At 39.7% G+C, this 24,998-nt stretch overlaps 1 protein-coding gene across 2 annotated transcripts in view; it reads right to left on the bottom strand.

The window, feature by feature from the left end:
- LOC108412110 (nesprin-2) overlaps positions 1-24,998 on the bottom strand; it is a 132,918-nt gene that overhangs the window by 22,788 nt on the left and 85,132 nt on the right. For both annotated transcript variants that reach the window (XM_017684013.2, XM_037537746.1), the window contains 19 exons: positions 21,353-21,484; positions 20,304-20,509; positions 19,101-19,224; positions 18,794-18,976; positions 18,481-18,627; positions 17,695-17,871; positions 14,541-14,696; positions 14,262-14,417; positions 11,490-11,660; positions 10,703-10,836; positions 6,873-7,077; positions 5,980-6,162; positions 5,702-5,815; positions 5,404-5,549; positions 5,049-5,196; positions 4,692-4,786; positions 3,694-3,925; positions 3,364-3,558; positions 291-407 (listed from right to left, as the gene is read on the bottom strand). In XM_017684013.2, coding sequence (XP_017539502.1) covers positions 291-407; positions 3,364-3,558; positions 3,694-3,925; positions 4,692-4,786; positions 5,049-5,196; positions 5,404-5,549; positions 5,702-5,815; positions 5,980-6,162; positions 6,873-7,077; positions 10,703-10,836; positions 11,490-11,660; positions 14,262-14,417; positions 14,541-14,696; positions 17,695-17,871; positions 18,481-18,627; positions 18,794-18,976; positions 19,101-19,224; positions 20,304-20,509; positions 21,353-21,484 — 3,021 coding nt within the window. The remainder of the gene's footprint in view (positions 1-290; positions 408-3,363; positions 3,559-3,693; positions 3,926-4,691; positions 4,787-5,048; positions 5,197-5,403; positions 5,550-5,701; positions 5,816-5,979; positions 6,163-6,872; positions 7,078-10,702; positions 10,837-11,489; positions 11,661-14,261; positions 14,418-14,540; positions 14,697-17,694; positions 17,872-18,480; positions 18,628-18,793; positions 18,977-19,100; positions 19,225-20,303; positions 20,510-21,352; positions 21,485-24,998) is intronic.

Raw genomic sequence — 24,998 nt, forward strand, 5'->3', positions numbered from 1 at the left:
ATGGACTAACTAAAAACAAAATATATATATATATATTGTTGTCAGAACAAAACCTTGTATTTCCATTTTTCTCGATTTTCAGTTTTTGACATAATTTGAAAATGCATGTTGGCCTTTATATTGTGTGTTAATGTTATGAAGGATGGACCAAAATAAATGGCCAATTGTGACTTGCAAAAAAGTCTGGTTCAATTGACTTAAATTGAAAGTAATGAATGTTTTTAATTTCTTCTGTAAAGTTACCATTTTGGAAATACGAGCTTTTGTTGCAACAATTAGACCATTACTACCTGCAAGAGCTTCACTTGAAGCTCTAAGTTGTCCCCCAGGGGCTGCTTCAGTTTGATGCTAATCTCTCTCAACTTGAGCGCGCTCTCAGCAAGTCCAGTCTCACAGTTATCCCAGTTCTGTAACGAAGCAGGAGAAATGTATTTTGTGTTTGAATTCATCAGCATGAAAACAATTGGCTCTTTATTGGAAATGTACAACCCCATTTCCCAAAAATTGGGACGCTGTGCAAAATGTAAATAAAAACAAAATGCAATGATGTGCAAATCATTTATACCTTATATTACATCGAAAATAGTACAAAGACAAATCAAATGTTGAAACTGGGAAATTTTATTATTTATTGAAAAATATTTGCCCCAGAACTTTTGCTTTTCGTCATCTACAGTACATAATAACATTAAAAGATTCAGAGAATCTGTTGAAATCTCTGTATGCAAGGGACAAGACAAAAAACCAGAATTTTCTTTCTGTGATCTTTGGGCTCTCAGGAAGCACTGCATCAAAAACAGACATAATTCTGTAGTGGAAATCACTGCATGGGCTCAGAAAAAACTCTGAAAACCACTGTCTGTGCAGTTCATCACTGCATCCACAAATGCAAGTTAAAACTCTAAAATGCAAAGATGAAAGCATATATAAACAGGATCCAGAAATGGTGTCACATTTTCTGGGCCTCAGCTCATTTAAAATGGACTGAGGGGAAGTGGAAAATTGTCCTGTGGTCTGAGAAATTAAAATAGAATTTTTTTTTTTTGGAAATCATGGACACGTGTCCTCTGGACTGAAGACCACTCAGCTTGTTATCAGTGCACAGTTAAAAAGCCAGTATTCACGATGGTATAGGGGTGCATTAGTGCACATAACATGGGTGACATGCACATCTGTGAAGGCACCAATAATGCTAAATGATATGTACATATTTTGGCAACATATGCTGCGGTAACATATGATACGGTAACATATGCTGTGGTAAACATGCTCCTGTCCCTGTTAAATTCAAAATGGGCATATATTTTTCAAAAAACTTCACAGTTTCAATATTTGATATGTTGTCTTTGCAACATTTCACTTTAAAAATATGGTTTACATGATTTGCACATCATTGCATTCTATTTTTATAGCCCCATCTATTTTGGAAATAGAGTTGTATTATAAACTGGAGTGACAAATTACTTGTAACCATCCTAACAAGAAGGGTACTCCAGCAGTCGCTATTTTAGGTACTCCAAAGCTCCTGTGCTTTCTCATACTCAATCCCACTATTGAGACAAGGAGTTTCCTGTTCACTGTGTTCATAGTGAAAGTTTGTACTCTGTTGCACTTCATGGCTGTTATGCGTTGCCTTTGGGAGATTACAACAACTGGGATGATCCCCAGGTCAATGCTCTTCCCTCACACAGTCAACACAAGTGAGGTCATCATTCTTGCTAACCACTGGCCCAAACAGAAAAGCCAATCAGAGCTGGCTATGTGTGGGTGTGACTGTGACGTGGTAGCTATCATAAGTGTCAGACAGTGAGAGGCAATAAGGCTCTATTCACACTCCCAGCAGAGAACAGAATAAAAGAGAGAGAAACTGACATAGCATGTTTAAAGTTGAAAATGGGGTCAAAGTTCATTTTTCTACAGCCTGGGTCCTCCATTGTGCTAACACACCAGGAGGATTACTGTAATCTGCACCAGCCCTCTTATCTCAGCATGCTACGGCACGCTACACCATCCTGCCATGTACTGCATGCAACACTGTGCACAAGTTAGAGACTGCCCTTTATTTATTTAATTTACAGCCAAAAGGGCCATTAAGTATGTTAGGTAAATTATTCACTGTTCTGGGGTCTTTTCTAAGGAGATTAGCTATTACATAATTCATAAGTATAAGGAAGATTAGTATAAGCAAGGCCAAGTTAAAAGAAAGTAAGTGAAAAAATACAGGAGCTTCCAAAACCGGTCAAGAAGTTTTTAAAAGATACAGAGAAACTGGAACTCCTAAAAAAGTCTAGCTCAGTGAAGGTGGTAATGTTCCTACGTTTACACCTTAAGAACGTCACTTTAAAATGGATTAACACAGCAGTGCCTAATTTCACTTCTGGAAATCAACCACAGCGCTAAGCATTTTTCCAACCAAGACCTTACAAATCTTTAAACACAAATAAAAGTCTAATTTATGGAGGTTAGAACTGAACTCTGTAGTTAGTCTTCCAGTGCAATGTGAGGCACCATTAGCAATAAATGGACACTCTTCTAGACTGAATTACAGCAAAGACCTTGAGACTTCGCTGAAAAGTGTCACAGACAGAGGAAAAACATACAAAAATAGCACAATGTGGTAAAACGGCCAATACTGGCTTTACACTATATTAATATTATGACAATGAAATTTGTGAAATACTCTTAAAATTATTTGAAAAAGGTTATTGTGCTGAAAGAGAACATCCAGTCCTGTCTCGCCACCAACTTCACCCAGCTGAAGGGCTTGCCTGTGAACGTATGTTGGCACTACTAATTAAATTGTTGGCTTGCTACAGTAATCTGTAACTCCCCATTTTTACCAGTCTCTCTGAGTGATAAAACACAGCTGCCTCATATATGGATCATGGCAAGATTATTTCTGATCTTCTATCCACTGACTGCCACACTATAATAGAGTAATGCACTGGAGTATGTAGGTCAAAGGCAGCTAAACAAGCCCTCCATGCAAACCACTGGCTTGGCATGGTGAGCAAAGGATTCAGTGGTGGATTTCCAGTGCAGGGATAGGTATCACCACTAATGAGGATCTTGTCTTGTCTTTCCAGGTCTGACAAGGTGAGCCTTGGTGTGTCTCAAGTGGTCAGACATATGTGTCCTTCTTTCAGTGAAACAACATCAAGGAGAATAAGTCTGCATCTACACATTATATCATGTCCAGCGTGACATTGTATCATGTACCACAGTTAATTCAACATTTATATCAAACTCTTCATCGACATCTAACTCTACATTCATAATTCTGTTAAGTTTGCATCCTGTTCTGCTGAAATGGATAAATAAAATCCAGAACAATCTCCAAAGCATGAGGTTTGGGTCATCTACCTGAATGACAGATTTTGTGAGAGCTTTTCTCTTCTCTACCAGAACACGGCACTGCTCCCAGGCCTCTTTCAAGGCCCCCATCTCAGCATTCAGCTTGGTCTGTGTGTGGGCATCAGCCCTGACAAGGATCTGCCTGCCTGTCTGTATGGTCTGGGTGTAGAGTTCTTCATGGATGCTCAGTTGCTCCTCAGCCAACTGTGGAAAAAAACATTTAAATTTATAGAGTATGTTGTTCTTGGCCAACAAAATTAAGTGAAATATATCAAGAAGAGTAAGCAAGAGTACATTTTACATACAGCAAATTAATTCTTTATTCCTCTATAGTCCTACCTCATAGTCCTGAATGGAGTGTTGGAGCTGCTTAAGGCTGCAAAGTGCCAGGCCAGCAGGGGGCAGGAGAGGTTCTAAGTCTCTAAGAAGCTTCCACAGAGTTTTCTGGTCTGTACTATAGAGCTTCCATTTATCTGTCAGCTGCTCCAAACTTTTGCTGCGCTGTTGAACCCTACACAGTGTTCCCTGCCAGCGCTCCTTTAATCGGGTTAACCTCAGGACCAGACCGCACCTAAAACACCACAGAAAGCAAGAACAGGTCCTTGATGGTGTAAAATGCGGTTATATTCACACACCTTCAGTACTGAGAAAAAGTCAAGCACCACCCTTCACTAATTTGACTTCCTATCAAAATTGCCACTGAGTACAAGATTCATTTTCCATGTGATAGGTATGATTTCTGAAGGGGAAGCTCCAGAGTCCAGACCTCAAAATCAATGAATGTGTTTGGGATTGCTTGGATCATTAGAAGCAGTAAATGCAACCAACTTCTGAGACTGAACTCCAGAGGTGTAGAAAAATATCTCTGCACATTCTTTTGAAAAACAATCTCCCAAAAAGAATGGAAGCTCTAAAAAGGCACAGTGTGAACATGCCAAATACTGGAAAAATTATAATTAATATAATGAAATATACAATTAATCATACAGTAATAATGAATAATGAAATAATACAATTATAATTTTCAAGGCTTCTGTTTAATTCTGTTTTTTTCCTGACACTGTACTTAATGTTTTAACTGGGAATTTAATAAATGAAGGATTGTGTTTGAGCACAGCACTGTATCGTGAGCTCCAGACAAACACTGACCCACATCTTGCAGCAGCTGCTCAATAGCAAACTACTGAAAACAATAGTCAAGAATGACTTTCTGATTTCCCTGTTGGCAGGACAGAATGCTTCATTTCCTAATCATAGCACACAAAACCTACTCTCAGTAAAACAAGAACTATACAATAGAATAAAGGATTCAGCACTTATGTTCACTGTTTCATTACCTGTCCACTATCTGACCTCTCTCCAGAAGCCTCAAAGCTTCACTGACCACAGCATCCAGGAGCTGCTGACCAGTCAGAACTTCCATCTTCAGCTTCTGAGGAGATGCACATGAAGAAAACACTAACATAATCTGCAGTCACATTATATGGCTTTTTCTGAGAACATATCGAAAATGGCCATGGATTAAAAGGATTTCCTTTGATGGGTAAATTTCTTTGATGCCAGCAATCAATTTTGATGACAATACTGCCCTCGAAAGCTGCAAACTGTCTTTCCTCAAATATTGTACAAATATTGTATGCATTAAGGAGAGCGTAAAGTGTCTTGCAGAAAGGAAAGTGAAAAAGATGCCTAACCTGGTGAAGAGAAAGTTGTTCTCTTATTGAAGAATAATTCCCAGAAATGTCATTAGATAGGCCAGACTCCACTTTCTCCAATAAATCCATCCATGCCTGGCACTTCTTCTGAAAACTCTGAGCACATAACTCCTGACTGTATAATCCCCTATCAAAAGAACCCCAAAAAATATTACATACCACTCCTCAAAAACCAAGACACTGTTCTGTTTCAGTGAGTAAATAAGCAACTCCAACTCATATTGTGAATAGATAACCAACAAATGTAGTGGGTCCCAACTGAGAACCTCAGGTGAGATACTGCAAAGGAAAATTGACAAAAAAACTGATCATTCAAACTATTCAAATAGTGCACCTGTGTTTGGCTGTGGCTTGAGAGAAGACCTGCATCCACTGTGTGTTGAGGAGTTGCAGGTGAGATGCACTAAGGGTCAGTGTTAGGCTGCGTTTATTCAAATCTCCAAGGTCAGGTGTCAGACCACTCTGCTCCATAAGACCCAGCTTACAAAGCACAAAAAGAGAGAGAAGAAGAATGTGAACAAGTGAAAAATCTGTTTATGAGAGACTACAGTTACTTACAACAGAAAATAATAATAACTATAAGGCAACTATACCTGTTTTGGGGTAGAAGAGAAAGGTATTAACTGGTTTACCTTTAGGCACTCTGTGCTTGCAGTGGTGGAGGCTATTAAGTTTTCATAGCTCTTCAGATGCTGCTCTAAAGATTCCAAATCAGTATTAAAGCTGACATGCTCTTCCAGTTCCTCCTATGGAACACAAGTACATACGAAGTTACAACCCCATTTCCAAAAAGGTTGGGATGCTGTGCAAAATGTAAATAAAAACAAAATGCAATGATTTGCAAATCATTTAAACAATTAAAAAAATTATCAATCACCAATAAGCTTGCAATTATTTCTAAAGCTGTCACCTGGAGCTCTACCTGTCTTCTAACCAATGCCTGGCCCAGACGCACAAGATCACGTGACAGCAGCCTGGTCTCTGTCTGGATCAGAGGGGCTGCATGGGACTCCATCTGTGCAATGAGAGGCTTAGAGGCCATCAATAAATCTGCAACATTGTTCTGCAAGGCTTCCATTTCATTCTCCAAAACCTGGTAAAAAGACACATGGGAGTTATAAATCATTGAAATGAGTGAGAGCAACAGCAAGAGCAAGTAAGAGAGGGAAATGGAAAGAAGTACAGATAGGTATTGGCTTGGATTCCCACTTCATAACATGGCCATTCTGTGACTGAAATCTACAGATAATTCTCATAATTGGAACCATCATCCTTAAAAATACAGCGCTCATCTTTGCGTCATCAGCCTGTTTTTTAGATGCGTTTTTTTATGGTATTAATCATGATGCTCATAGTGAAGTAAAGGCTTGGCATTAAACTAATCTCTCTCAGTGGAAGAAAGGCAGGGGGCTATGCAGGTTTAGCTCTAGAGAAGCACAGCATAAGCACCTAAAGGTATTTTTAGCCCTCTGAGAAATGCCATGCACTAACTCAGAACACAATGTTCCCTGAGTTTCAAAAGCAACATCCTTATTAGATTAATACATCACATCCCCTAATGTCTCTCTATGTTTAAAAGCTCAAAGCTCTCTCATTAGAAACTACTTTATATGGGTTACATATGATAGTCTGGTAATTAATACACATAACTAAAATATCCTTTCCTATTAGCATTATCATACCTGTTTGTACATATTAAGCAGCATTAAATAGCTTCTGTTTTCCAAATCTTTAGATTTTATTGTTTCTATCCAGCATGTTTTCCTGGTTTGTTTGCTGAGTAAGTGCGGCTGAATCACTCACGCTGATGGCATTAAGCCTGCTATGAAGCAGCTCCATGCTGTTCTCCTCTTTGGCCAGGGGGCTAAAGAGCACTTCATACTTCTGCCATTGGCGGCTCAAACGCACAGAGCAGTCTCCATAGAGCATGCTGTAGTCCCGCCAGAGATTCAGGGCACTTTGAGCCTTCTGTAGTTCCGCACCCACATCCTGGACCATCACTGTCCACCTGATACACACATTCACCCACAAATATTTGGACAACATATTTTTGTCAGCATTTGGAATAGGAACACCTCATTACTCTTCTCTGGCCTCCACAACAGAAAGAAAAATCATCCATGAAACAATATATTTGTAGAAAGCTCATCACTTCACTCTGTAGTCGAAAAGAGACATTACCAACAGCCTTATCCAAAAGCTTCAACATAAACTTCAACATAAACTTCACACAGAAATACTTACAGTACATTGTACTTGTTCCTTGTTAGTTGTGCAAGATTAGATTTAATATGTAAGGTTATGTAAAGTTAATGTGTTTATGATGCATTTATATAGGGTAACTTGGAGGAATAGGCCCACCATTTACTGTCATTCAATAATAGATGTCCATACATATCTAAGAAGCTGTTAAAGTATATGGGGGGCAAATAGTTGAAAAAATATTTTTTGTTCATCTCTTGAGGTGAAAATGTAAAGTTAGACAGTTGGGCTATTGTTTCATTATATTTTAGCACTGGAATGTCACCGACACATTACTGTTATGTGTTAGCAACAGGAAACATTAGCTATATCACTATAATGGTCACTGTGTGTGAGTTGTGCTGTCGTGTAATAATAATTTTCCCTTAACAATGAAACCTTGAAGGCTAAAATAACAACAATAATAATAATAATAACAATAATAAAAAAACAAGTTTCATAAACTAAAAAAGTTATTCATTTAATCACAATAATTATTTAATTAATGAATAATGCATAATTGATATTAAGTCTTTGCCATTCCCCAATACATCTTGTAAATATTTGGATTTTACTATTCTTTGTGTTTTGTAAAAGCTTATTAAAAAGAAATGCAGTAATTGTGACATTTCAATTTAAACATTACATTTTCTTGTTGTTTTTTGATGAATAACCCTTTTTTTAAATTAAAAGACAAAAAATAATTTGGCATATAAATTTTACGTTCTGTAAAACTTACATAACAAATTGAAACAAGACTCATGGGGTGGGGTTATTTTTTGCCCTAACAGTGGGGCAAGATGGAATAAAGATTCTGTTTTTTGCACTATGCAAACAAAACTGACTAATGTTCCAGTTTATTCCCCCCAACAGTGTATAGGTTTATTCATCATTATACATGCATAAACTCAGGCAGAGATATGGTTTAACTTTTTGGAGAGGGTGCTTTTACCCCATTTTCCCCTACTTCTGATGTGTTCAAGCATAGATTTGTCAAATAATCCCTATGTAGTTGCACAAAAATTGACTGTGTAAAATATAAATGAAAAACAAAATACAATAAAACACAACTAATTTAAACCCTACATGTAAATTGGTATAAAGACAACATATAAAATGTAGAAACTGGGGAGATGTTCGCCACTCTTTCAATGACAACATTTCATTTAAAAAAAAAAAAACAGTTCTGTGAGGGACATCAGCAATGGGTTCATAGATGCTTTGACAAACCATTCTTAATGAACACCATTTGCTGCTGAATCAAAACCAATTAAGACTGTACTGTGCACAGCAGAAGCTTCATGAGAAAAACGTCTGATGTGTCAACCTTTCTGACTGTTAATAGAAATAATGGACGTCGTGTTTGCTAGGCCAAAGAATAAAAGGACCATCCAGACTATGTAAAGCTCAAATGCCAGGTTCTATCATGGTATGGGTTGGATTAGTGCTCATGTAAAGGCACCATTAACGTAGGTAAAGACAAAAACACTGTTTTTGGTACTGTTTCAATTGAATTCAGGTCAAACAGAATTTACTTATCACTGCTTCCTGTTTTATTAGCAATTCACATTCTATCCCAACTTTTTAGAAGCTGATGTTCATGACTGCACATAGATCGAGACCATCTCAAAGTGCAATCCCAAGTTAAAAATAATGTTTGGCATTTTATAAATGAATGGCCATTTACAAATGTAACAAAATTACACCAGCAAGGTGCTTTTATCACACCCAACACAGATACACAGCTGCTCTGACTTCAACTTCAACTCTGGTACCCCCTAACTAGCCATCTCTGACAGAAAATTCTGGAAGCAAACAGACAGTGTTTGTGTGAGTCAATGCTGCTTGAATCAGTGCTTCCAGGAATCAGCATCTCCCACCGGATCTTTCAATCACAGAAACAAAGATAAGTGGGCCAGGCCAGGATGAAGTAAGCAATGAGGAGAGTAACTACAGAGCGACTTTCCTATCACCTTTAGAAGTCCCAGTTGTTACTGGCAATATCAAAAGCATGTTATTCAATATATGGATAAGGATATTTTATTATTATTAGAATTTAACTGAATTTAGTGTTGCTCATATAGCTTATAACTATTATTTAAATCTTTTTTATTTTTGACTTGAAACATGAAAGGGAGTGTGTTATCGCGAAATAACATAATGGCTGTGATTTGGTCACCGTAGATGATCACAGCCGTGATGTTATTCACGATAACACATGACCTCAAGTTTTTGATTGCTTTCATACAAAATTTAAATGAATAAAGTAATAAATAAATAAATTGGACCATGAACGTGGCATTTAATATGTTTAATGTTAGTGATTCCTTCCGATGAATTATAGTTCCTTAACAAGCAGCTTGCTGCTATGTCAGAGTAACAAGCTCCGCCCACTCGCTGCACAGCCAGCTGTTCGTTCTTCAACTCCTTAACTAAATTCCAAAACTCATTACCACTGAGCAGCTTTTCAGTCGACAGCTGTGACAGAAGAACACCTAACAACCCAGAATTAGTCATAAATGAAACAAATACTACTCACCAAACGTATAGTCTCATCTTCAGAGTCTGACCAAATCGGACTCAGCCATAAAATTGCCAAGTTTAAGTTTAGCTCAGTTTTGTCATTTTTGTGCTAGATCAATAATAATGTTTTGTTCCAGCCAGTCTGAAAAACATCTTACAGTCCATTTTGCTTGGAAAATGGTATTCGGTTCATGTCTAGCTTATTCCAGGTTGTTTAGGTGTTCTTCTATCACTGCTGCAGAATGAAAAGCTTGCTCAGTGGTAATGACAGTTTGGGAATTTAGTGTAGTCTTATCTTCAGAGTCTGACCAAATCGGCTGTCGGTTAAATCTCGAAAGTATCCATTTTCTGTTTTTGCGCAAAGTAAGAAATAAAAAAATTCAAATACAATGGCGTCTCAGCAGGGTAATACAGTGTTTGTGGAAAACCCATATCAACATGGTTGGAACGCGTCAATCAGCTGGAACTAACTGTTATGTGTATATGACTTATATCTATGACTGTCATATTTATTCTACAGTTGTGTGTGAAAGTTTGAACACCCCCAGTCAAATTACACATTTGCATTAATATATGCAGAAGTATATTAACTTATTTTCACTTTTCATAAAACTGTACATAACCTACAAAAGCTCAGGCTGAGTTAAAGAAACAGTGAAAAGGTTTGCATCAAGAAAGTAGTATGTCTGTAAATGACCACATGCTTGTGGTGGAAATGTAGCCATAATGTGTCCAATATATGATTCATAGGTCCACTTTAATATTATATGATTAACTAACTGTGTCATACAATCATTGATCATATGGGTGAGCATACAACATAGAAACAATTGAAACTACATGTAACATTGAAAGTAGAAGGTACTGACCGTGTTTTCTCTCTGTCCAGGCGGTCAGACAGTAGCAGAGCTGCAGCAGGGTGGATTTTGCCTTTCAGTTCTGAGCAAAAACTAGATAATTTGGTCCAAGTCTCCTGTGACCTTTCTAGCTCCATCTGAAGCTCCTGTGGACAAGAAGTAGTTTTATATCACAACAGTAAATAATATTTAGAGAGACATATGAGTCTCTAAGGCATAATATTTTAAACATCACTTCATTCCTATGATAGGAATTTAATTAGTATTTCCAGTCATTCTTTTTCCTTATATGTCTATAGTCATTATTCCAGTCATACAATGTGTGAACCAGTCTATCTCCTCTTAAAACCCTTGAACTGCAAGCGTATATTTTGTCTATTAAGTTTAATGTTTACTACTACACATTATGTGGTAACTACTATGACACTACATAACACAGTGTATCAGCAGACATCCATATGTTAAATGAAAAACTTAAGACAATTTTAATGCCTGTTCAAATGTAACATAAGACCAAATTTGCAGTGACAATATAATAAACAAAAATCTACTTGAACTGATTAAATGTTTTCTAAAAACGACACCTAACTGTATATTAAGATTAAAGACCATGTCAATGAAATATTTTAGTTTGTAAGCTGTTAAGTTATGAGAGTGCAGCACTGAAGTGTGAGCCCACTTTAATTGTAAATGCTTGCAGTTCAAGGGGTTAACTATGTGACAACAAAATACAGGGCTAAAGAAGACAAGCCAAGTCATTATCCACTGTACTGCATTGTAACAAACTGTAAGTTTTCACCTGGAGTTCTTCAACATGTTCTTTGCTCTGCTGGAGTGAAAACATATGGGTTTTGCTGAGCTCAAGCTTATAGCTCATGCCTGCTGTGTGCAGAGCTGTATCCCTCAGCTCAGTGTCAAAGTCTGTCCACTGCTCCTTCAGCATGACCAGATTAGCCTGTATGGTACACATCTGGAAAAGGACAGATCATGTAGCAGGACTGGCCATAAAATAAGATAATTAACAAAGGGTTTACACACAATGTTCTGACATGTATACATTTTAAAACCATTTCTGTGTTTATGCTGTTCAGCTAATTTATTCATTTTCAGTACTCGGGTAATGACCAGAACTCATGGTGGCAGTCTGTGCACTGGGCAAAGGAAGGCAGCCACCTAGGGCATCCAAGAGTCAAACTGACCCATGAAAATGCAAGTTATACATAAAGTATTTGTTGATGTTAAATAACCTACCATGAATTACATACAAAGTTCAAAAATAACTTATGTCTGCATTATTATTATTTTTTTATTTTACTGTTCTAGCAATTGCACATCTGCTTGTTTCAAGCACATTTCCTAAAACAAGTAAACATATCTGCCAATACAGTGAGATAATTTCACTTAATAAAATTCCTTAAAATAAGTAAGACTACTAGAAGAAAATAAAAGGGCTCATAAAAGAGATTAATGGAACATATAAACATTGTTAAAGTTTCAAAATATATTGTTCGCTCCTTTGTCCACACAGTCTATATATGGAACCTACATTGCAAAAACAGTCCAAACTTACTGTTTCTGTGATTTCACAAAAAAAATAAAATATTTATGTTCACATATATCTTCCCATTTAGCTTAAAATAGTTTGGCACCACCCATTCACACTAAAGTTAGTACAGAGCGCACACACACACACACACACACACACACACACATATATATATATATATATATATATATATATATACAGTGCCCTCCATAATTATTGGCACCCCTGGTTAAGATGTGTTCTTTAGCTTCTAATAAATTGAGGGTTTTTTAAATAATATAGGACCACGATGGAAAAAAGAGCAAAATCCAACCTTTATCTCAAGTGCATTTATTCAGTAGGAAAAAAATCCCACATTAAGAAATAATTGTTTAACATCAAATAATGTGTGCCACAATTATTAGCACCCCTGATGTTAATACTTTGTACAACCCCCCTTTGCCAACAAAACAGCACCTAATCTTCTCCTATAATGTTTCACAAGATGGGAGAACACAGAAAGAGGTATCTTCGACCATTCCTCTTTGCACAATCTCTCTAAATCATCCAGCGACCTGGGTCCTCTCCTCTGCACTCTCCTCTTCAGCTCACCCCACAGGTTTTCAATGGGGTTAAGGTCTGGGGACTGAGATGGCCATGGGAGGAGCTTGATTCTGTGTGTGGTCAACCATTTCTGTGTAGATCTTGCCATATGTTTAGGGTCATTATCTTGCTGAAAGACCCAGTGACGACCCATCTTCAGCTTTCGGGCAGAAGCCACCAGATTTTGTTTTAAAATGTCCTGGTATTTCAAAGCATTCATGATGCCATGCACCCTAACAAGGTTCCCTGGGCCTTTGGAAGAAAAGCAGGCCCACAGCATCACTGATCCTCCCCCGTATTTCACAGTGGGCATGAGGTGCTTTTCTGCATACTCAGCTCTTGTGTTACGCCAGACCCACTTACAGCATTTGTTGCCAAAAAGCTCTATCTTTGTTTCATCTGACCAAAGCACACGGTCCCAGTTGAAGTCCCAGTACTGCTTAGCAAACTCCAAACGTTTACGTTTATGATTGTGAGTGAGAAAAGGTTTTTTCCGTGCATGCCTCCCAAACAGCTTGTTGGCGTGTAGATAGCGTCTGATGGTTGTTTTGGAGACTTCGTGACCCCAAGATGCTACCATCTGTTGCAGTTCCGTAACAGTGAGCTTTGGAGAACTTTTTATTTCTCTTATCATCCTCCTCACTGTGCGTGGTGGCAAAATAAACTTGCGTCCTCGTCCAGACTTGTTTACCACTGTTCCAGTTGTTTTAAACTTCTTAATAATTCCTCTGACAGTAGATACGGACAGGTGTAGGTGAGTGGCTATTTTCTTGTAGCCATTGCCTGACCTGTGAAGGTCAACACACATCTGCCTTACTTGAATGCTATGTTCCTTTGTCTTTCCCATGTTGAAGAGAAATGGCCTCTGTGTCACGTCATAATTATACCCCAGGGAAACAGGAAGTTGTGAATTGCTAATTAAATGTTCCTACATACTTTGATTAACTTCGTAAACTACTGTAGAAGTGACAGAAATTCTTTAATTACATTTATTTCCTAAGAATTGTTAGGGGTGCCAATAATTGTGGAACAGGTGATTTTATGAAGAAAAATTATTTCTTAGTCAGGGATTTTATTTTCCCCCTAAAACTCTACTTGAGTTAAAGGTTACATTTTTCTACAATTTTCAGTGTGACAGTATGTTTCCACAATAAAAACTGAATTTATTTTAAGGCTTTTGACACATCTTAACCAGGGGTGCCAATAATTATGGAGGGCACTGTACATATGTGTGTGTGTATAAATATTAGATATATTGACAAAAGATGATTTCACATGCCAAGTTTTAATGTTGCACTGCAGATGGCTGTGCCACATGGGACTCTGATGCCTTACTTAGTTTAAAAATGTGCATCTGGAGTACCCCATTGCTATGTTTTTCCTAGAGCCCTAGAAACACTCTTTTGTGGTTTCAAGGTGATATGTGTCAAAGTGAAAACCTACCTGCTGCCTCAAAGATTGGCACTGTTGAATGGTGCTCTCCACCTCCGAGCAGAATGCCTGATCCATGGGGTGCTGCCCATCATGCTGACCCAGTAGGTGAAGATTTCTCAACTGCAGCAGCTCAACTGATTTCAAATTCAGCTTCTCCTCCTCCTCCTGCAAGTAAACAAGGACAAACTTCCTAACTGTCTCCTTACTTCAACAAGCACATGCACATTTTAATTATCTAATACTGACTTAAAAAAACACTGGTCTTGTTATATAAGTTCAAATACAGACCTTATAATCCCTTAAGGCCTGCTCTATCTGTGTCCAGCTTGCTGGCCTCTCAGTAACACTCGTCTTCTCTTGCTGTTCTGAGACCCAGGTGCGCAGTTGCTGCAGACGTCCCTCTCTTTTTTTGCAGTCATGCTTTTTGTGCTCAATTTCATGTATCTGTAGACAAACAGCGTGGCTTTATACAAAGAGCTTTAACAAGAGCACACAAGCACAATGCTGTATACTTCCATCCATCCATCCATCATCTTCCGCTTCTCCAGGTTCAGGTCGCGGGGGCAGAATCCTAAGTCACCAAACCGGACACCCTCCGTCCCCTGACTGTGCCTAGAAATTCTATCCATAAAAATTATGAATAGAATCGGTGACAAAGGGCAGCCCTGACAGAGTCCAACTCTCACTGGGAACGAGTCTGACTTACTGCCGGCCATGCGAACCAAGCTCCTGCTTTGTTTGTATAGGGCCTGAATGGCTCGTAGCAAAGAGCCATGTACCCTGTACTCCCGAAGCACCTCCCACAGAATACCCCGGGGAACACAGTCGAATGCCTTCTCCAGATCCACAAAGCACATGTGGACTGGTTAGGCAAACTCCCATGAGCCCTCTAGGTTCCTGGAGAGGGTGAAGAGTTGGTCCAGTGTTCCACGACCAGGGCAGAACCTGCACTGCTCCTCCTGAATCCGAGGTTCGACTATAAGCCGGACTCTCTTCTCCAGTACCCCTGCATAGACCTTACCAGGGAGGCTGAGGAGTGTGATTCCCCTGTAGTTGGAACACACCCTCCGGTCCCCTTTTATAAAAAGAGGCAACACCACCCCAGTCTGCCAATCCAGTGGCACCGCCCCCGATGTCCACGCAATGTTGAAAAGGCGTGTCAGCCAAGACAGCCCCACAACATCCAGAGCCTTGAAGAACTCGGGACAGATCTCATCCACCCCTGGAGCCTTGCCACCAAGGAGCTTTTTAACTACCTTAATGACTTTGGCCTCAGTAATGGACGAGCCTATTCCCGTGTCTCCAGACTCTGCCTCCTCACTGGAGAACGTGTCGGTGGGATTGAGATGGTCCTCAAAGTATTCCTTCCACCACCCAATGAAGTCTTCAGTCGAAGTCACCAGCACACCATCTCCACTATATACAGTGCTAGTGGCACACTGCTTTCCCCTTCTGAGTTGCCTGACGGTTTGCCAGAATCTTTTTGGAGCCGACTTAAAGTCACTTTCCAAGTTCTCACCAAACTCATCCCACACCTGGGTTTTTGCCTTGGCGAGGACTGAAGCTGCAGATCGCTTGTCCTGTCAATACCTGTCAGCTGCCTCTGGTGTCCCACAGGCCAACCATGCCCGATAGGACTCCTTCTTCAGCTTGACGGCGTCTCTCACCTGGGGCGCTTCAACAATGGAGGAGTGGAACATGGCCCATTCTGAGTCAATGTCCCCCACCTCCCCCGATATCTGGTCAAAGTTCTGACGGAGGTGTGAGTTGAAGATCAATCTGACAGGTTCTTCTGCCAGACGTTCCCAGTAAATCCTCACTATACATTTGGGTTTGCCTGGTCTGACCGGCATCTTCCCCCACCACCTGATCCAACTCACCACCAGGTGGTGATCAGTTGACAGCTTAGCTCCTCTCTTTACCCGAGTGTCCAAAACACATGGCCGCAAGACCAATGACATGACTACAAAGTCAATCATTGAACTGCAGCCTAGGGTGTCCTGGTGCCATGTGCACTTATGGACATCCTTGTGTTCAAACATGGTGTTCGTGATGGACAAACTGTGGTTTGCACAGAAGTCCAAAAAGTGATCACCACTCGGGTTCAGATCAGAGAGGCCATTCCTCCCAATCACACCCCTCCAGGTCACACTGTCATTGCCCACGCGAGCGTTGAAGTCCCCCAGTAGGACAATAGAGTCTCCAGGAGGAGCACTTTCAAGCGTCCTTCCCAAGGACTCTAAGAAGGCTGGGTACTCTGAATTGCTGTTCGGTGCACAAGCACAGACAGCAGTCAGGACCCGTTCCCCAACCCGAGGCATAGGGAAGCTACCCTCTCGTCCACTGGAGAAAACCCCAACATACAGGCGCCGAGTCGACGGGCATCCTCTCCATGGATCACCACCTCTCCATGGATCACCACCTTATCGTGGTGGAGGGGTTTGCGTGCTTGAATGATCCTAGGAGCTATGTTGTCTGGAGCAAAAGCTCCTGGTAGGGTCTCCCATGGCAAACTTGTCCTAGGTGACAGGTCAGACAAAGTGTGATCCAAAATTCCCCCTATGAAAATAATTAAAAAACAGGACTTGAGTACCCTGTCCGGAACAGGGTTACCAGGGCCCCACCCCGGGCAGTAGTAGGGGTTCGGTGCTTTGTGGATCGGGCAGTGTCCGAAGGCGTGGGCCTTGGCGTTCTGATCCTCGGTTGCTGAAACTAGCTTTTGGAACTTGGAATGTTACCTCACTGGTGGGGAAGGAGCCTGAGTTGGTGCGCAAGGTTGAGAGATACCGGCTAGATATAGTCAGGCTCACCTCAACACACAGCTTGGGCTCTGGGTCCAATCTCCTTGAGAGGGGCTGGACTTTATTCTTTTCTGGGGTTGCCCATGGTGAGAGGCGGCGGGCAGGTGTGGGCTTTCTCATATGCTGTATACTTAATGTTTAAAAAATGTTGCACTTATAATTTGTCCTCATGCTCTATTATTGTATTTATTTAAAAGAACACTTAGTTATCAAAATGTCTACCCACCACCCATAGTGGCACCATAGTAGCCTCTAGAGCTAGATTTTCTAGTGTAAAGATTAGGAAAACTCTTGTATCTTAAAGGTAGTAACGATGGGCTTTGTGGTGGATACATCACAGGTGTCAAATATCACTTGCCAAATGTTTGCACAATGCACGCTGGGTACTGTATGCAGAGAACATGAATGAATTCTGTAAAACTGATAAAGCTGAGGGATACAGTGCTGCACCACAAAATATTACATAACATGGCAAAAAATACTAGTTTTAGGCCAGGATGCCCCTTTAATTAGCTCCCACTATGATGCAGCCTCTCACATTTTATGTCATAAATCCTTGCAGATTCTCTGTACACTTTGTACTTTGTTTCTGTAAATGAATATCACATAACAAGTTTGTGGTTACAGTAGCAGCCACCTACTTGGCTGTCAATCTTCCTCTGCAGGAGGATCCAGCGGAGATTAAGGTCCCCCAATTGCTCAGCAAGGCACAAACGCTCTTTACGACTGCCCAGGTCATCCAGGAAGCCCACCTCCTCAACAGACTGGTTGAGGAAATCCACACATAGTTGCCGGCTGGTAATTTCTGCTTTACAGTCCTTACGAAAATCAAGAAATATATATATTTTTATTATTTTATGATTATATTATCATTTTATACTACATTTAAGGCAAGATAAGCAAACAATTTAGTTAACAGAATTTTCCCTTATCCCAAATATTATTAACCAGTCAAGATATGATTGTTTCCTGAAGTTTGTTTCTGTGGTTTTGTTTCTTAAAACGCTAATGAAGTTAACAAGTAAATAGCGCTGTCAAACTGTGTACCTAAATCACTACATGCTTGCTTAAAACCATGACTTATTAAGTATCTCAAATAGACTTGTTAATGTGGTTTTGGCACTGTGTGATATACTATTATGTATAAAAATGGACAAAAATACAAAAAAAATTCAGACTTCAATATAGCACCTATGGTTTTAGCTATGTGAGATCAGATTTTTAACTTGTTTTGCAAGAGAACATTTGTCATTTTGCCAAATGATCACTTTTACTTCACCACTCCATTATTCAGCTTTCCTAGGTGTGTTACTAAACTGTACTGATTCCATTTGCTAAAAGGAACACTGAATGAACTAGAAAACAGCCATTGTGATGTGGAGTAAAAGAAAGAAGGAGTGGATTGTGAATGAGAATGAAAGTCATACCTTTAGCTGCTGTAAAAGTGTGGTGAGCTCAGAGCAATTCAGGACGTGGTGCTCTCTGGAGCTCTCCTCTCTCAGTCTGCCCTCCATGCGCTCCAGCCAGGAGGTCATCTCAGCAATGACCTCACCATGGTTCAGACCTGCCAACAGCTAATGCAGGTGCACAAAGAGAATGCTTTTAAAGGCAGCAATAATACCACTTGGTTCATCTGACTTTGATTTGAGTGATTTTAGGAGTGAAGAACACAAAGAGAAAAGCAAAGGGGAAAGACACAGAGAGAGAGAGAGAGAGAGAGAGAGAGAGAGAGAGACCTACCTGTTGTAGTGTGTGTTGAACTGAGGGTAGAGTGCTACTGAGTTCTGTCCAGTCTTGCTCAAGCTGAGTTAAATGTTTATGCAGTTCAGGAGCATTATTGTCTGACAGCTGCAGGATCTGAGTACCTGCTCTTACTGCAGCAGCCTTCAGCACAGACTTGCTCTCCAACTCCCTACAGAACTCCTACAACACATGACATTTACTTTAGACACCAAAAATATCTAGGCCGACCAATTACATTTAGGAAGTTTTTCACTGGATTATTCCTTTCAATAGGTTTAAACACTTAAGACTAATTGACAATTACCATGAGTTTTGGCAGAAGGTGTTTTGAGTCAGATGGATTAGAATCAAAGATGCTGTTACATTTCTGCACTTGTACACGTGCAGTTTCCATCCATGCCTCCAGTTCAGCAGAGCTGCTCTGAAACCTACAGAACAAGTATAAACACACATACTGTTTACAGCCTTTCAGATTAGTGTGAAACAGTAAATAAAGCCATATATGTGACAATGTAGTACATAGTGGTTCTCAGTCTTAGGTGTAGAGTACCATAGCCTTGCACATTTTAGAGTTTCCCCTCCTCCCAACACACGTGATGCAAGTAACAAACTAATTAACAAGCCCTTCCTGAACTGGGTCTGTTAGAACAGGGAAAACACTACAGTTCAGGGAAGTGGTACACCAGGATCAGATCTGAATGGTAATTCTATTAAATTGTTCTATTTCAATTTTTGTGTTTTTCTTTCTATTTTTAGAGGTTTTCATATCATCCAACAACTATGAAGCTCTCTGTGAGCTGGGATTGATCAGGTTTATCTAGCTCTGGCCCTGGAGGGTCTACAGGACTTTACCCAGCAAGCATTATGTATTTTTGGTAGATTTATGTGGATGTCAGTGAATTCATCAAATTGGATGTACAACATTGTGCATACCAACCACAATTTCTGTAGAAAACATGACATTATTTTATTCTCTCTGTTTGATTTTTGTGAATGTTCAAAAATCAGGCACAGTTGTCTCTGTTGTTGTAACCAAGTTTACTGACAAGCTTTTTATAAATGTCAAAAGGAGTAGTTTGTCTTCTGCTTCGTCATAAATTGTATTGGCATCTCCAGAATCAGCCCAAAAAATTTTTGTGAGGAGCAAAAGATGTCTTTTTGCACTTCAAATCAATCCTCCAGATTTTTTTCCCCCCTGGCACACGTAGTGCGTATAATTTTGATGAAAAAAAATATATGCCTGAACATTTTGCATTTTAAGTTTGATGTGTAACGACCTGCAGTTCAGCACAGTTTGGTGAGTTTTCCTGCTCAAACAGACCTGATTAAACTCATGGATTAATTAACAGGTTTAGTAGTCATGTTTGTATTTGGAAATCTCCAAATTGTGCTGGTGTCGGGCCCTTGTGTTAAAAGAAAACACAAAAACAGGCAGTACATGTAGCCTCCACAATCGTGACAGAGAACCAGTTTATAACTAGGTTTTTTTTTAGCATGTGTACCACACCTATCATAGTTGACTCTCATCTCCTTGGTGCGTTGGATCTCATGCTCTAGCCGTCTGCGGAAAGCCCGCCAGTTAGCCTGCAGTCCTTCTCCAGGACCAGGCAAACCAGCTCGCTCCCAATAACTGCCCTGGGTCTGCAGTGTCCTGCTGAAGTCCTGTAGCAGACCTAACTGAGGCCTGTTCTCCTTCAGCCTCCCTCGCAACCACTGTAAAAGAGTGACAGAGAGCAGAAAAGAAAGCAAGAAAGAAAACAAATAAGAAAAACAAAGACCAAGAAAGTAATAAAGCAACAAAAAAAGCCTATTCATCACCTGTACTCAGTCCTAACTCTCCACATCTATCTCCCTGCATCCACGCCATGCCTTTCAGTGCTATGGCAACATCAGCTCCGTTCACTTATACCTCTTGAGGACTGGGCTTTGGAATGGGAATGAGCTCGGCGTAAATCTATTACCACCATCCAATAGGCACTGCTCATCGTTCTGCATGAGTCAATCGGGCTGAGAAATGAGCTTCCACAATTGTAGGGAAAGAAATAATACAAGAGCAGCCAAAGCGGGCAGCAGAACATGGAGTTCTACAGACATGGCAACCATCTTTCCAAGTAATTTGGTTTTGGAATAGAGTGTGCTGAAAAGGGTCCCATGCAACCCACAACCAATGAATCTTGCACAAAGGAAAAGACCCCCCTCCCCCATCTACTTCATGCCTCATCTACCAAAGCTGCTTGTGCTAGTTCATCACAGGGCTTGCCAAATAACTTATCTGAACAGGATGGACCTCCTCATGTCCTCTATATCACTGAGTCTAATGAGTTTGGTGCACAGACAGATGAGCAACACCTGATAAAAATGCAGTGAGAGGAGGGTGGCTATCAAACTCACAAAGGGAAAGCAAAACTGGGTAATCTAGCTGCTAATGCACACTAAATTGGAATTTATATGCACTACACATGCAGAACCTTATACCTAAAAAAAAATATGTAAGAGTTTTAGGGGCTTAATTTTTAAACTTTCAGAAGACGAGTAACTTTTATAAGCAGATCTTACTTGGTAGGCCTGCAGTCGTTTCTCTAGTTCTGGTGCAGGTTCACTGTCCAGTCCTTCTTTGGGCATGGTGGCCTCCAACTCCTCCAGCTGCTTGCATAATCTTCCTCTTATTTCTTCATATTGAGACCACTCCTGTAGTACACAACCAGCAGGGTGCAGAAAAAATGCACACATCACTCATTATTTTATGGAGCCCTGGAGGGGACGGAGGTAAAAAAAAATCATGCAAATGAACATTTTGCTGTTTATATGCACGTTTTCTCTTATTTGTGGTTACGATTACTTAAATCTTTCTCTTGTTTTCTTTTAACCATGGACATGTTTTATTTTTAACTGAATGCATGTTGTTCATATTTTGATAACAGCCCCCTGAGACTGTCTGATGGGTTCTGATATGTGACATGTTGATGAGATAATGAACAGGGTTGCTCATCAGGTCTGATTTTGACCACAGCTTGTTGCAGGAGCAGAAACAGCGCCAAGTGGCCAGGCTGTGTCTATATCTCTGTTAAATATGATCATCAGAAAGTGCAGTTTAGTGAAGAGTGTGGTTGTAGTTTGCTGCACTGACGAATCTGAGGGCTGTTTGCTGTGAAGAGGAGCTGCAGTTTCCTCATAGCGCCCCAAATCAGAATCAGACCTGATGAGCATCTCTGTCCATCATTTCATCAATCTAACACATCAAAACCCACCAGACAGTGTCAGGGAGCTGTTAGTTATTTCTGCACAGGACAAATACCACAACCTGTATTACTACATTAATTTTGCACATGAATCAGAAAAAGTGCGTTACATTAACAATAAAACCACTATTAAAAGAAAACAAGAGAACGAATTAGAAAATCGTGATCATGACTAAACAAAAAGGTACCCACGAAGTAAAGAAAAACGTGCGCACACTTAAAAGAAAATGAGGGAACGATTTAAGTAATCATGACAACGAATAAGAGAAAACGTGCGTACAAACTGCAAAACGTTCACTCCCGTTTTTTTTTTCTTTTCACCCCCGTCCCCTCCGGGGCTCTGTATTATTTACATCAGTGATATTCAAATTAAGTGCTAGATGATGGTTTTTACTTACAAGTAACATTCCACATGGAATGTTATGGAATTCCATACTCAGAAGAGACTTCCATTAAGGTTAAAATTATGTGTGAATGTAAAATTCATGAGCAATAGTTTGATCTGTAACAATATTTATTGTTTTAAGTTTTTCATGTGTTGCTTATTACAACCCTAATTCCAATAAAGTTGGGACGTTGTGTAAAACATAAATAAAAACAGAATATGATGATTTGCAAATCCTTTTCAACCTATATTCAATTGAATACACTACAAAGACAAGATATTTAATGTTCAAACGGATAAACTTTATTGTTTTTTGCAAATATTCACTCATTTTGAATTTGATGCCTGCAACATGTTCCAAAGAAGTTGGGACAGGGACATGTTTACCACTGTGTTACATCACCTTTCTTTTTAACAACACTCAATAAGCATTTGGGAACTGAGGACACTAATTGTTGAAGCTTTGTAGGTGGAATTTTTTCCCATTCTTGCTTGATGTACAACTTCAGTTGCTCTACAGTCCGGGGTCTCTGTTGTCGTATTTTGCGCTTCATAATGCGCCACACATTTTCAATGGGAGACAGGTCTGGACTGCAGGCAGGCCAGTCTAGTACCCGCACTCTTTTACTACGAAGCCACGCTGTTGTAACACATGCAGAATGTGGCTTGGTATTGTCTTGCTGAAATAAGCAGGACGTCCCTGAAAAAGATGTTGCTTGGATGACAGCATAAGTTGCTCCAAAACCTGTATGTAACCTTTCAAGTTACCCATGCCATGGGCACTAACACACCCCCATACCATCAGAGATTCTGGCTTTTGAACTTTGCGCTGATAACAATCCGGACAGTCCCTTTCCTCTTTGGCCTGTAGGACACGACATCCATGATTTCCAAAAACAATTTCAAATATGGACTCGTCAGACCACAGGACACTTTTCCACACTGCGTCAGTCCATCTCAGATGAGCTCGGGCCCAGAGAAGCCGGCGGTGTTTCTGGGTGTTGATATATGGCTTTCGCTTTGCATGGCAGAGTTTTAACTTGCACTTGTAGATGGAGTGACAAACTGTGTTCACTGACAATGGTTTTCTGAAGCATTCCTGAGCCCATGTGGTAATATCCGTTACAGAATGATGTCGGTTTTTAATGCAGGATTGAAGGTCACGGGAATTCAGTGTTGGTTTTCTGCCTTGTCGCTTACTTGCAGAGATTTCTCCAGATTCTCTGAATCTTTTGATGATATTATGGACTGTAGATGATGAAATCCCTAAATTCCTTGCAATTGCACATTGAGAAACATTGTTCTTAAACTGTTGGACTATTTGCTCATGCAGTTGTTCACAAAGTGGTGAACCTCGCCCCATCCTTGCTTGTGAACAACTGAGCCTTTCAGGGATGCTCACTTCATACCCAATCATGATTTTCCAATTGTTTCCAATTAACCTGTTCACCTGTGGAATGTTCCAAACAGGTGTTTTTTGAGCATTCCTCAACTTTCCCAGTCTTTTTTTTTTGCCCCTGTCCCAACTTCTTTGGAACGTGTTGCATGAATTAAATTCAAAATGAGTGAATATTTTATCTGTTTGAACATTAAATATCTTGTCTTTGTAGTGTATTCAATTGAATATAGATTGAAAAGGATTTGCAAATCATCATATTCTGTTTTTATTTATGTTTTACACAACGTCCCAACTTCACTGGAATTGGGGATGTAGATCCACTAGTATTGAGTGTTTATGTGCAAACCGATGATTGCACACTGTTGTTAGAAATTAATGTGAGCCCTCTACATATACCTAGGACAACAACAAATCAGCTTTCAAAATGCTAAAATATTATTATTACTATTAATAATAATAATAATGTGCATATTTGTTAAGAAAACAAACTGTCAAAACTATTGAAACTACCGCAAGAATCCACTTAATGTAGTGGTATTTTGCTGCTGTGGGAATAAAACATCATATCTTGTTTTTAATTTTTGTTGTTTTTCAGCTTTTGACATAATTTGAAAATGCCTGTTGTGTTTACACTGTGTGTAAATTTAATGATGAATGAGCCAAAACTAACTGCCCCAAATTGCTTGAAAAAAGTCTGGTTCCATTGACTGACATGAAAAATAATTTTTTTTCTTCCTCCTGTAAAGTTACTTCTTCCAACAACAACAACTTCTTTCACAGCTTTTATAATGGAATAAAAATAAAAGGTACAAATTCCTGAGGTTATACCACCTGACCTTGTGAAAGGGAGCTGACCTTGGCAATGCACCATGAAGGTCAAGTCAGGTCAATATCCTGGCCACTCTTTCTTAAAAGCATGTCAGAAATTTTCTTGGCTATGCTGTGTGAGGGAATTTACAGACAAAGGTTTTCCTTTCCTTTAAAAGTTTTAAATACTTTTCGCTGCACTGATTTGCAACATGTTATGATTCTAAAGGTTTCAAACACAACATAATGTTGTGTAAGTCCCTTTTTAATTGTTTTTTAAACCTGCATATATGCTTGGTTGGTCATACCACCTGACATTTCTAGACTTTGGCAGGAATTAACATTGAAAATGAACTGTACTTTGCACTGACA

This window comes from Pygocentrus nattereri, chromosome 4, assembly GCF_015220715.1.
Source record: "Pygocentrus nattereri isolate fPygNat1 chromosome 4, fPygNat1.pri, whole genome shotgun sequence".
In the NCBI taxonomy this organism is placed as follows: domain Eukaryota; kingdom Metazoa; phylum Chordata; class Actinopteri; order Characiformes; family Serrasalmidae; genus Pygocentrus; species Pygocentrus nattereri.